This window comes from Myxocyprinus asiaticus, chromosome 34 (genome assembly GCF_019703515.2).
Source record: "Myxocyprinus asiaticus isolate MX2 ecotype Aquarium Trade chromosome 34, UBuf_Myxa_2, whole genome shotgun sequence".
Taxonomy (NCBI): Eukaryota; Metazoa; Chordata; class Actinopteri; order Cypriniformes; family Catostomidae; genus Myxocyprinus; species Myxocyprinus asiaticus.
This window is the reverse complement of record NC_059377.1, coordinates 22,680,636-22,694,195: the sequence shown is the minus strand read 5'-3', so window position 1 is coordinate 22,694,195 and position 13,560 is coordinate 22,680,636. Positions and strand designations below refer to the sequence as shown.

General features: G+C 37.8%; 1 protein-coding gene across 3 annotated transcripts in view; it reads left to right on the top strand.

Annotated features, from left to right (window-relative positions):
* Positions 1 to 13,560, top strand: part of LOC127425320 (collagen alpha-1(XVI) chain-like) — a 99,592-nt gene that overhangs the window by 20,731 nt on the left and 65,301 nt on the right. For all 3 annotated transcript variants that reach the window (XM_051671169.1, XM_051671170.1, XM_051671168.1), the window contains exons 5-8: positions 2,152 to 2,275; positions 7,361 to 7,642; positions 8,857 to 8,937; positions 11,142 to 11,216. In XM_051671169.1, the coding sequence (XP_051527129.1) occupies positions 2,152 to 2,275; positions 7,361 to 7,642; positions 8,857 to 8,937; positions 11,142 to 11,216 (562 nt within the window). The remainder of the gene's footprint in view (positions 1 to 2,151; positions 2,276 to 7,360; positions 7,643 to 8,856; positions 8,938 to 11,141; positions 11,217 to 13,560) is intronic.

Below are 13,560 nucleotides of genomic sequence, written 5' to 3'. Positions count from 1 at the left end.
TTTTGTTTTGTTTTTTTTTTTCATGTAGAGGGCAGCTTCACTGTTATTACCTTGAATTCCTTTTCTTTGTTATAAATCATTGTCACCCTGTTTTAAAGACAAACACACTACCTGCTTGTTGAGCATGCCATGTATGCATATACAGGTGCATCTCAATAAATTAGAATGTTGTGGAAAAGTTCATTTATTTCAGTAATTCAACTCAAATTGTGAAACTCGTGTATTAAATAAATTCAATGCACACAGACTGAAGTAGTTTAAGTCTTTGGTTCTTTTAATTGTGATGATTTTGGCTCACATTTAACAAAAACCCACCAATTCACCATCTCAAAAAATTAGAATATGGTGACATGCCAATCAGCTAATCAACTCAAAACACCTGCAAAGGTTTCCTGAGCCTTTAAAATGGTCTCTCAGTTTGGTTCACTAGGCTACACAATCATGGGGAAGACTGCTGATCTGACAGTTGTCCAGAAGACAATCAGTGACACCCTTCACAAGGAGGGTAAGCCACAAACATTCATTGCCAAAGAAGCTGGCTGTTCACAGAGTGCTGTATCCAAGCATGTTAACAGAAAGTTGAGTGGAAGGAAAAAGTGTGGAAGAAAAAGATGCACAACCAACCGAGAGAACCGCAGCCTTATGAGGATTGTCAAGCAAAATCGATTCAAGAATTTGGGTGAACTTCACAAGGAATGAGGCTGGGGTCACTGAGGCTGGGGTCAAGGCATCAAGAGCCACCACACACAGACGTGTCAAGGAATTTGGCTACAGTTGTCGTATTCCTCTTGTTATGCCACTCCTGGTGTCTTACCTGGGCTAAGGAGAAGAAGAACTGGACTGTTGCCCAGTGGTCCAAAGTCCTCTTTTCAGATGAGAGCAAGTTTTGTATTTCATTTGGAAACCAAGGTCCTAGAGTCTGGAGGAAGGGTGGAGAAGCTCATAGCCCAAGTTGCTTGAAGTCCAGTGTTAAGTTTCCACAGTCTGTGATGATTTGGGGTGCAATGTCATCTGCTGGTGTTGGTCCATTGTGTTTTTTGAAAACCAAAGTCACTGCACCCGTTTACCAAGAAATTTTGGAGCACTTCATGCTTCCTTCTGCTGACCAGCTTTTTAAAGATGCTGATTTCATTTTCCAGCAGGATTTGGCACCTGCCCACACTGCCAAAAGCACCAAAAGTTGGTTAAATGACCATGGTGTTGGTGTGCTTGACTGGCCAGCAAACTCACCATACCTGAACCCCATAGAGAATCTGTGGGGTATTGTCAAGAGGAAAATGAGAAACAAGAGACCAAAAAATGCAGATGAGCTGAAGGCCACTGTCAAAGAAACCTGGGCTTCCATACCACCTCAGCAGTGCCACAAACTGATCACCTCCATGCCACGCCGAATTGAGGCAGTAATTAAAGCAAAAGGAGCCCCTACCAAGTATTGAGTACATATACAGTAAATGAACATACTTTCCAGAAGGCCAACAATTCACTAAAAATGTTTTTTTTATTGGTCTTATGATGTATTCTAATTTTTTGAGATAGTGAATTGGTGGGTTTTTGTTAAATGTGAGCCAAAATCATCACAATTAAAAGAACCAAAGACTTAAACTACTTCAGTCTGTGTGCATTGAATTTATTTAATACACGAGTTTCACAATTTGAGTTGAATTACTGAAATAAATGAACTTTTCCACGACATTCTAATTTATTGAGATGCACCTGTATATGATCAGGTCCCCACCGTTTCATGACTTGTATGTGTATGGACTCCAGTCCTCAGTCAGTGTGTGTGTGTGTGTGTGTGTGTGTGTGTGTGTGTGTGTGTGTGTGTGTGTGTGTGTGTGTGTGGATTTGGGATGGTAAACAAATTCCCAGTTTGTCTGCCCTTGACCCACCAAGAGGCAGGCAAACTGTTTATCTAGTGAGAGATAAAACTTGAATGAAAATGAGTTTGGCTGAGCCACATTTCTTTTTCAAAATTAGTGTCAGGGGTTATCCCTCCGTCTGAATCCACAGCACCATTAATACAGAGATACTCTCACGGCTGATACTGTTCACAGACTGAATCTCTAATCTTAAAACCTACCAGTGTATACATGTTTTTATGTTTTTATTGGTTTGTACATGCACTGCATTCTAACACATTTGTCTCCTCAGTCAAGTGTTTCCTCACGGACTGCCGGAGGAGTTTACCCTGGTCTTCACCCTGCTGTTGAAGAAGAAAAGTTTGAATGATAATATTTACCTTTTCCAGATATCAGATGAACATGGTTATCCTCAGGTGCACCAACTTTCTCCTTAAGTCTATAGATTAGCTCTATTTTTCTGCTTTCAGAGACTGCTTATATTATCTATAAACTTGCATTCATGACTACTATGTAGTGTATATGAGAGAATTTATGATATATATAAGAGCATACAACTAAGCATCAGAAACTAGAGGTTGTTTCCATTGCCTTATATAAATGTAATTTCTACTGGGTATGCTCGGAATGGCATACTACCATACTACTCATACTGTTTTTACACTATGCTGTGCACAGTATGCAAATCTTCTGCATGCATGGACTACTCAATTGACCTTCTTCATTTACAAGTATGCTGCATGGAATACTGCATCCCAGAATGCAATGTCCACAACCTAAATTTCTATTTCCAGTGCGATGAATAAAGTAATCGAACCAAAGTTAAGACGTTTTTATTTTGGGCTGTCAATCGATTAATTTACAATTAATTGCATATAACAATGTGTGTGTGTGTGTATATATATATATATATATATATATATATACACTGGCGGCCAAAAGTTTGGAATAATGTACAGATTTTGCTGTTTCAGAAGGAAATTGGTACTTTAATTCACCAAAGTGGCATTCAGCTGATCACAAAGTATAGTCAGGACATTACTGATGTAATAACAGCACCATCACTATTTGAAAAAAGTCATTTTTGATCAAATCTAGACAGGCCCCATTTCCAGCAGCCATCACTCCAACACCTTATCCTTGAGTAATCATGCTAAATTGCTAATTTGCAGGGTATCTGCAGGTCCTTAAAAAGTCTTAAATTTACTTTTTAAAATTTAAGGCCATAAAAAGTCTTAAATATCTTAAATAAATTACAAGAAGTCTTAAATTTCATTTGCTGAGGTCTTAAATTTTGCAGCGTGAATAGAGGAGATGCTTAAAACTGCAGAATCTGCGAGAGTAAAAATCATCTCTCTCTCTCTCTCTGTCTCGGTCATTTAGCAGCTGACGCTTGAGTTTAGTGTGAGCACGCACAGGGAAGCGCATTTTTACTGAACTTACGATGTTACACATGTATAAACCTTCATAAACCCGTGAATCCGAAATGCAAATGGTGTTATTTTGCGTATCTAACACTGTCGCTCCTGCTTATAATCGACAAAGCTGTCAACGTTACAATTTGTAAGCGCGCAAGGCTGGAGCGGTCTTTTGACGCCTTTCAAATCGTTGAGCTTCCTTATTTTACACTATAACTTTGACAATAATTGTAAAGCTAACAGAACTACTCAGCTGCAGAGTTACACCTGTTATATCTCTCATCTCCATCTCTCTAGATCTAGGGCTGCCAACGTAATTGACACTGTTCTCACGCTCTCACTCCACACGTCCCTTTTCTCACGCAGCGATAACGTCGCGGAGCAAAGAAGACACTGACATGGACAGACAAGACAGAGCAGCCTGCATGATTCTGCGAGTTATTCAGACCAATCGGGGGAAAGCAGCAGCACAGCGTCTCTCCATCTCTTTCTCTTTCATAATTTAATCTGTTAACATTTTCAATACATCTTGTCAACTTTAAACGGCAATTTTTAAGGTAACTGATATTTGAGTTATTTCACTCAAAAATTACAAAATTGTCATCACTTACCTTCATGCTGTTGCAAACCTGTATGACTTTCTTATTTCAGTGGATATCAAAAAGAGATATTAGGGAGTTTCAGTCACCATTCACTTTCAATGAATGAAAAACAAGATGCAGTGACAGTGAATGGTGACTGAGACTAAACGTTTTGCTTAACATCTCCTTTTTTGTTCCATGGCAGAGAAAAATTATTTCAGACTTAAGGGTGAGCAGTGATGACAGAAATTACATTTTTAAATGAACTGCCATTTAACTACCTGTTAAAGTATTTGTTAAAGGTATCTGCCAAGAAAAAAAATGTAAATGTTATTCAGCACATGCTAGACCTTATTCACAGCAGCGGTATCTTTGATGTTTAATGACAATGACAACAAGGCTGTGCAGGATAGATGTACAGCCTCTTCGATGAGATGTACTGCAGTTTAAAGTGTTTTTGGATCATTCTGTGTACAAAACATTGAAAAAATATTTTCAAGGACACTCATTAGACAAAAACTCCAGACAACATGAGTTGTGGAAAATCAGCTGGGATATTGGAGCTTTTTACAGATTTATACCATGCATGCCTTTGAAGAAATGGTAAGTCTATCCCTCACAGCCTCGTTTCCATTCCATTAAAAATCAAACATGGCGCTACTGTGAATAAGGTCTATAGACCAATCCTCTTATTTACCAAAATGTCAGCGCATGCGCAGTAAGTGGTGGCAGAATTTGACAGATTAGAGGATTAAATGAAAGTATGACACAAAGCCAACATAAATACAAACATGTTCTTAGCGATACAATTACTATAATGATATGAGTTAATAACAAACATGTAATCATGTTCGCTCTAAATTTATGCTGCAAAGTTGTGAGTTGAAATGATCTCCTCAGTCCAGTCAGCTCTGTTGATGATCTTGAAGCCACAGTAGTCAACGAGAGCCCTCTGAATAATTTTTCAACAACGTAATCCAATAAAAGTGTATTTTTTGCACATGGTTTTTGCCACCACTTCCATGTTTGACATAAACTGTGACATTGCCATAGCATTGGTCTAATGCATCATGTCTTGCTAGAAAGCAAGTGACTAAAGAAAAGGGTCACAATATAGGCTACATACTTTAGGCTACATGCATTTTTAATGATTTCATTTAGAGTTTTAAAGTTGTATTAACTTATTAACACATAAATGCACAATAATATATATATATATATGTCCAGATACATTCAAGTAGCCTCAGTGGTTTTGTATTTACCAGCTAATGAATTAATGTTTTTTTTTTTATTATTATTATTATTGCGAAAGTGGTCTTAAATGTTTCTTAAATCTGGCCTTAAGAAGTCTTAAATTTCATTCCTTCGAACCTGCAGATACCCTGATTTGGTACTAGAAAATCACTTGCCATTATATCAAACACAGCTGAAAGCTATTTGGTGCATTAAATTAAGCTTAACATTGTGTTTGTTTTTGAGTTGCCACAATATGCAATAGACTGGCATGTATTAAGGTCAATATTAGGTCAAAAATGGCAAAAAAGAAACATCTTTCTCTAGAAACTCATCAGTCAATCATTGTTTTGAGGAATGAAGGCTATACAATGCTTGAAACTGCCAAAAAAACTGAAGATTTCATACAAAGGTGTACACTACAGTCTTCAAAGACAAAGAACAACTGGCTCTAACAAGGACAGAAAGAGATGTGGAAAGCCAGATGTACAACTAAACAAGAGGATAAGTACATCAGAGTCTCTAGTTTGAGAAATAGATGCCTCACATGCCCTCAGCTGACAGAACACTTTGATGAGAACACTTTGAAGTAGTTTAAGAATTTATTTTCAAATTGTAATAGTAATTTTTCATGTTAGTAATGTCCTGACTATACATTGTGATCTGTTGAATGCCACTTTGGTGAATAATTTCTTTCCATAAGAGCAAAATCTGTACATTATTCCAAACTTTTGGCCACCAGTGTATAGAGAGAGAGAGAGAGAGAGAGAGAGATATTATTTATTGCATTCTTTATTTTGGGGCCTTTCACATGAAACGTTGTTATATGCAATCGATTGTAATTTAACCGATTGACAGCCCTGGAGAAATGTCTTAACTTTAGACTAATTTATTTGTCTAACTAAAGAAATTATAAAAAAGATTATTATAAAAATATGGGCCTATAATAATTCACTTAATTGAAATACAGGGACTTTACATTATTGTGGCAGACAAGTAAAGAATTGTTAGACAATACAAAAAGATCAAGGTCAATTTATTTATAAAGCACATTTAAAACAACAAGTGTATACCAAAGTGCTTAACATAAATGATTAAAACAAAGAACATAGAATAGTACAAGATTCAAGGACAAACCAAGTAATAAAACAAATCGCTGTCACTCAAAAGCCAAGGAATACAGCTAAGTCTTAAGATGTGATTTAAAAATATCAATAGAAGGAGCTAACCTAATGTCCAAAGATAAATTTTTCCATAATCTGGTGCCGACTACAGAGAAAGCACAATCTCCTCTGGAGCGTGGTATATGTAGGAGAAGGTTGTCAGACGATCTGAGACTCCTGGAGGAGTGATGATGGATAAGGAGGTCAGAGAGATAAAGTGGGGCCAAGCCATTTATAGCTTAAAAAGTAGCTTTAAAAGTCAGTATATAATTTGTTTTCCATATCATTGAATGTAAGCCTACATCAGTTACCTACATTTCACAGCAATTTTGCAGTTAAGTTCATCAATTATTCGAGGTAGACTTGGGCTGTTCTTACAGGATGTGTTCTTGCACCAGTCCGTGCTAGTTTTTTTGGTCTATGTATACTTGCGCAATTATAATCTTTAAACAGTGGTTAGTTGCACTTACTGCCCCCTGCTGACTGTGTTCTGCAAAAACATGATGGTTCTTCCATTTCAAGCTTAAATTGCTCCTTTGGTAGGAAAATTTGTTACTGCAAAATTAACATATGGTCAGGGGGTATGATTAATTTTTTTTAATGCGTAAATAATCACACTGAATATTGTGCTAAATCATGAGCCTTTTACCCCGAATTCTTTTAAAATGAAAAATAAGCATATTTATTACCAATATGATAACTGAAAGCCACTTTCTGAATTAAACATGCAACGTAGTGAGATTGTGTAACAAAAATACAGCATTCTACTGTAAATATGAATTGTTGCACTTTTTTTTTTTTAAATAGCATGCAGAATACAGTGTACTCTGTGCAGTATGCAGTAAGTAGTATGCTACTATTTTATTCTGAACATACATATCCACTTCCCTAAAGCTAAAGATCGATTGAGATCTGAAATTGGCCAAGAATGGAAATAAAAGTTGAATAATCTGTTATTTCACTCATTAGATGGATTTTAAGAAAAAAAAAAGAAAAAAGAAAGAAACAAAACAAAACAAAAACAATTTCCCCTTAATTACTTCTTGTAGTGATAATTAAAATAAAATGGTCAACTCTCTCTCCACCTATTTATCTCTCTCCTTTAGTTCTCACTGGACTGGAATGGGCCAGATGGCAACCTGGCTCTCCGGGCGAGAGGGGCTGACCCTGAAGGGTCCATGGTGGGGTGTGTGTTTGAAGGTGATGGTGTGGAATCTCTAATGGACATGCGCTGGCATAAAATGACTCTGAGTCTGCAGAGAGATGCTGCCACCCTGCACGTGGACTGCAACTCCATTGAGACCAAGCCCCTGGAGTTTCGCGGCCAGCTGCCCAGCAATGGACACACGCTGTTGGGTTTGAGAGCCACTGATGCTGCCCCTGTCGAGGTGAGGGCCAGTGAGGTATCCAAGTGAATATTGAGATTTAACAGTTCATCTGCCGTATTGTGAGCCTTGTTGAGCCTTTTTTTTTTAACAGGATGTCAATTAGATGAATGACTGCAGAAGCTTCCAGCTCCTCTGACAATTGAATGCTACAATACTAATAGAGTATTTGGAAGTAGATGTTTCCTATAAGCCAGCTCCCTGCAGGTTTTGCCCTAGGCATCCTGTCTGCTGGGGAAGAATGCAAGTGTGTGTGGCAGGGGCGTATCTGTGGGAGTATGAGAGACAAGAAGACTACAGGCAACTCTTTAGGGCTAAAGTTACTGAGCTCTCTTAGCTCAGAGAAGATGAAAGGAACAGCCCATATCAGCAAAAAGAGCTTCATCCATTAAGATTTAATTACTTTCTTAACCCGGCCACTTATTAAAAAGGGATCATTTTAAGTAGCCAGATGTAAAGCAGAGGGGGTCCAGCATTTAGAAAGCTTTTTTGCTCTTTCTTTTGTCTCAGTTTTTGCTCTCCATTCTCTCATTTTGATTATACCATCTAACACAGTCTACACCGGATGCAAGCAGCATGTTGCATCAAAGCAAACCACTCCCATTATAATCAATAATGCTGTCTACATTAGAAGCGAATGTGCGTCTTCAAAAAAGATGTATGCCTTGGTCTATTTCTGACGCACTGTAGAGCTACGCCTGCCACTTTATTATCCCGGCCATTTAAAATAAAATGATTTTCTTACAAAATATCATATGTCTTAATTTTTGTTTGAAGTGAATTTTATTTTTATTTATTTATTTATTTTAAATAACTTAAGACAATCAAAGCCAGCTCATGATGTTTCTCATGTCTGGTCAAGTAATTTTAATTATCTTTTGTTTCTAATCATATGTATATGCAGTTATTGCAATAGTTACATTATATTAGTGGTTTAATAATAAGTATAATTTTATACCAATGGATTTTAATTGAAAATAAAATAGGATACATGTTGTTCTCTCATCCAACCTTTGCTCATTATAGCCTTGGGCTCACAGCTTTGTCTTTGTTAGTTGCACTTCATTTTAGAATGTCCACTTCAACGTGTCCAGTGTAGACAGCCTCAAGCCATTGCATCCAGTGTAGACAAGATGTTATACTCTCTCTAAGCTGAATGTACATAGATTGCATTCTTTTCTATGTGTAACATACTTTCTTTCTCCCTCTTTCATCAGATTGATGTTCAGCAAGTGATGGTGTATTGTGACCCCTCTCTGGCCATCCAGGAGGCCTGCTGTGAGATACCAGGTGCTCGGGTAAGAAATTCCCGTAGTGTTCTGAAACAGCAGTGTTCTTGTTCATAGGGTGTGAGTAATGGTAAACCTAATACAGGTTTTTCAATGGTCTATATAATTGCAATATATGTATACCAAAGTTTAATGATAACAAATAAGATGCACACATGAATAAATAAGCATTTATTGTACACAACATTTAGAATTCATTAAAAGAATAAAAATGGAAAATGTTTATTAGCCAAAGTCAATTTTGCCACAAAGGGGTTACCAACCACTTCTGTTAATCAACCAAGCAGGCACGGTCATAACAATGGCAAAATATTTAATTAATTTAATTAATTGACCTGGCCAATATATTGGTCTGTCACAACAGTAACAGACAAAGTTTCAGTAAAAATATCTAAACATTCTCAAAACAAAATAAATGAACTTGAAAAGCAAAAAAAAAAAAAAAAAAAAAAAAAAAAAAATTAATTCAAAGCAAAAAGTTCATTTGTCTAACCCCAATATATACTTTTTTTTTTTTTTTTTTTTTTTTGCATAAACCTTGCAACATTTTGTTTTAAATAGCTGTATTTTGTTTTAAGGATGTTAAGATGTTTTACAAAAAAAAAAAAAAAAAAAGATAAAAATACTGACTTAAATAATAATAAAAACAATTGGTACAACTTAAACAGTGAATTAAACTGGCCAATCAGCAATAGAATGCGATGAAGTTTGGAAAGTAGGCGACCTGAAAAAGCCGTGGAAGACTCAGGGGGGCAGAGCTGTGGAAGACTCAGGGGGCAGACCCACTTGACAGGGGTCAGCAATCTGGACGAAAGCCACTGGACAGGGATCATTCTGGACGTGGGAGGCTGCTGGACACTGAACAGGCTTAATGAATACTGAGAACTGAACAGGCTCTAGGAACTGGACGGACTTGGGAAACTCGCCAAGCTCAGAGAACTGGACAGGCTCGTTGACGGCCACTGTTGTCAGGAGTGCTGGCAGTGACTGGAAAATAGCCTCCGTGGCCGGGAGTGCTGGCAGTGACTGGGAAACAGCCTCTGTGGCCGTGAACACTGGCAGCGATGGGAATGGCCTCCATGGCCGTGAACACCGGCAGCGACAGGGGAACGGCCTCTATGGCCGTGAACACCGGCAGCGACAGAGTCGGTGAAGATTTGTAAAAACAGATTGAGAGTGTGTTCATGAGGCTATAGTTTTCCCATCATTGTCGAGTGATATTTCACACAAGATGGAGAAAATGTTGCACATGTATTGTTGTTCACCACAGAGCTAAATCTCATGTTTTGTTGAGGGAATGGATGCATTCTGTCTGTCATAAGATCATTGTTATAGTTGTACTTGATGGTTGAAGCTCCAGCAGCAGCTCAGCTTCCATCGGGAGAACTGTGGTGCCGGAACAATGTGGGAGTGCAGCTTTATTTGAGGATTTGGAATTTGGTGTGTTTGTCTTCTCTGAATTGATCAGAGCTTTGGCAAGACTTGCTGAATCAAAACGACTCACAGGAGTGTGTCACACAGATAACTCCAGCCTATATGAAAAGCTTGCAACCTCCCACAGACTAGAATAGTAAAGAATGCAACGATTGGAAATGTCACCTGTAAAACTTATTTGACAAACGAAGGGCACAAAGGAATAGGTAGAGCCAACTCTGTGTTGGCATTTCAGCTGTGATGCATTTTTGGATGAGAGGATTTTTGGGTTGTCTTATACAGTGAAGAACTATTAGACATCATTAATTGCATGCCAGATGGAATTGTGTAAATGATTATTCCCTTTATTTATTTATTAGGTGCCAAATTGTAGGGAAAGATAGGAATAGCATTAAAACCATGTAACTAAAAATGGGAAGTTGTTGTTGTATTTATTTGCAAAAAGCAACAAATATTTTTGGTGTGCTGTCATTTTGGGGTGAATGCTCAAGACTCCCCTCCTGCAGTTTTTAAAATGGAAACAATGGCAACTGTTTGCCCTGAATGTATGCTCTCAAATGTGGATGCTTAAAAGCAGAGATCACAGATAGGTTGCAGATTTCTTATGTTAAGTTGCAGACAGTTTCAGTGTCACATATGTTAAAAAGTATGTATCGAAACCAAGTATGTTTGTTATGGTAGACGACGAGTGAGCTGTTTGCATGCCTTGTCACATGGGGAGGATTTTGACTTTATTAAATCAGATCTCTGTGTGACCTGTGACTTTCATCCTAACATAGTGTCCGCCAGAGACCCCGAAGAGTCGGCGAGCTGCTGAGAACCAGGTGGAGTTTGTGTCCAATCCCTTTTCTCAGGTAAATGTTATATTTTTATTATTTTAAAGGAAAAGTTAAAAATTGTCATTTAGTCACACTAATGTCACTCCAAACCCATATGACTGTGTTTCGTCTGTAGAACACAAAAGGAGTATACAATGAGTACACATTGTTTAAAATGATGAGGGAATGTAAACTCAAAATGGAAAAAAATCACAATAAACATAGCCTATGATTTAGGCACTATATTCCGAAAAGCTCTTCTTAAATCATATGATAACTTTGTGTGATAACCAGACTGAAATTTAAGTTATTATTAAATAAAAAGCATCCCCTTGTCTGTAGCTCTAAAATCTCATTCAAGCTTTAATTTGTGTGAACTATTCCTTTAAAATGACTTTGTGTATTGGGAGTTTTCTTTCTTGTGATCAAAGTTAATCCCATTTAACCAATGGCAGATGTTAGAAATGTAAGTATTAAAAGTTACAGACTACAGTGCGGACAACCACAACAGCTCGTTACTGCACCTGAACATGAGTCGAGTAAAGTGTGAAAGGACCTCTGCTAAATGCATCATACAGTAATTAGGAAGTTGAAAGTAACCGAATGTGGGCTTTTTTTTTTTAGATGGTTTTGACAAGGCCTTGTTTGAAGGTCAACTTCCACTTAGTGGAAGCTAACAAGCTTTACATTTACATTTATTCAATTAGCAGATGCTTTTATCCAAAGCGACTTACAAATGAGGAGAACAATAAAAGCGATTCATCCAACAAAAGGGGCAGCAATACAATAAGTGCTTTTTCTTTCTTAAAGAACATGAAGGTAGTGCATTAGGATGAAAGGGTTAAGTGTTCATGAAAAATATGTGTATTTAGCTGTTTTTTGAAAGAGGCTAAAGACACAGCCTCTTGGGTGGAATTAGGCAGGTCATTCCACCAGCGGGGAACAGTCAAGGTAAAGGTCCGGGACAGTGATTTTGTGCCTCTATGAGATGGCACCACGGGGTGCCGTTCACCCGCAGAACGCAGGCTTCTGGAGGGCACATAAGTCTGAAGTAGTGAGTTTAGATAGTAGGGTGCAGAGCTAGTGGTTGTTCTGTAAGCAAGCATCAATGCTTTGAACTTAACGCCGGCAGCCATTGGCAGCCAGTGCAATTTGATGAAGAGATGTGTGACATGCACTCTCTTGGGCTCGTTGAAATCCACTCTCGCTGCCGCATTCTGGATCAATTGCAGAGGTTTGAAAGTACATGCTGGAAGGCCTGCCAGAAGAACATTGCAATAGTCCAGCCTGGATAGAACAAAAGCTTGGATGAGGAGTTGTGTAGCATGCTCCGATAGGAAGGGCCTGATCTTCGTAAAGTTGTACAAGGCAAATCTGCACAATTGGGCAGTCCTTACGATGTGGTCTGTGAAGTTCAACTGATCGTCAAACACAACTCCAAGAATTCTGGCTGTCCTGGTTGGTGTAATCGTTGGCGAGTCTAGCTGAATGGTGAAGTTGTGATGAATTGCTGGGCTCGCTGGAAGCACGAGCAGCTCTGTTTTAGCAAGGTTTAGTTGGAGGTGGTGATCTTTCATCCAACACAAAATGTATGCTAGGCAGGCTGAGATCCGGGCCGCTACCGTTGGATCATCAGGCTGTGCCTCTTTCAGAGAGGATGCGTTCAAAAGCATCAAGACATAATGCAATGTAATGGAACATAATTCAGGAATCTTTTTTAAGATGTTTAAGTCAAAGGAGTAAAAGATGAATGTGTTAATCTGGTGTAGCCTGTGTTGTTTGTTAAGATGAAATTTAGACACTGGACATCTGTGGTTTTTGTTGACTCGTGATTTTTTGCTGATAAAAATAAACAAAAATCATTCTTTTAACGGTGTTTGAGATCGCCCTTTGTAACTTTTCTCTCATATAGAAACAAAGCCGGAAGTCAGAGAATAGAGACACATAAATAATACAATTATTTAACAATGAAAACAATGAAACAAAAGAAACAAAACAGCGTTTAAAATACCTGATGGAAAAAAATAACCAGTCTTTAAAAACTGTGCTTTCAAATTTGCCCTTTGTAACTTAATGATGTGTAATTTAGGGAGCATGTGTTTCAAGTTCATAGAAGAGGCATAAAATTAAATATGTTTGTAAACAAGTCAATCAAGAAAGTAATAAAATACATAGGGAAAATAATATGACAAACATATTATTTAAAGTAAAAAAACAAATAAAATGATTTTTAAAGCAAAGATAAACATAGATTCATTGGAGCTTAGCCCCTCCCATATAGCAACAAAGCCAAGAGGGAAGAGGAGGAGTTAAGACAGGAAATTATTAAGAAGCACAGAACTGCAATCATAAAATTAAAGGGGTAGAGACACACACAGAC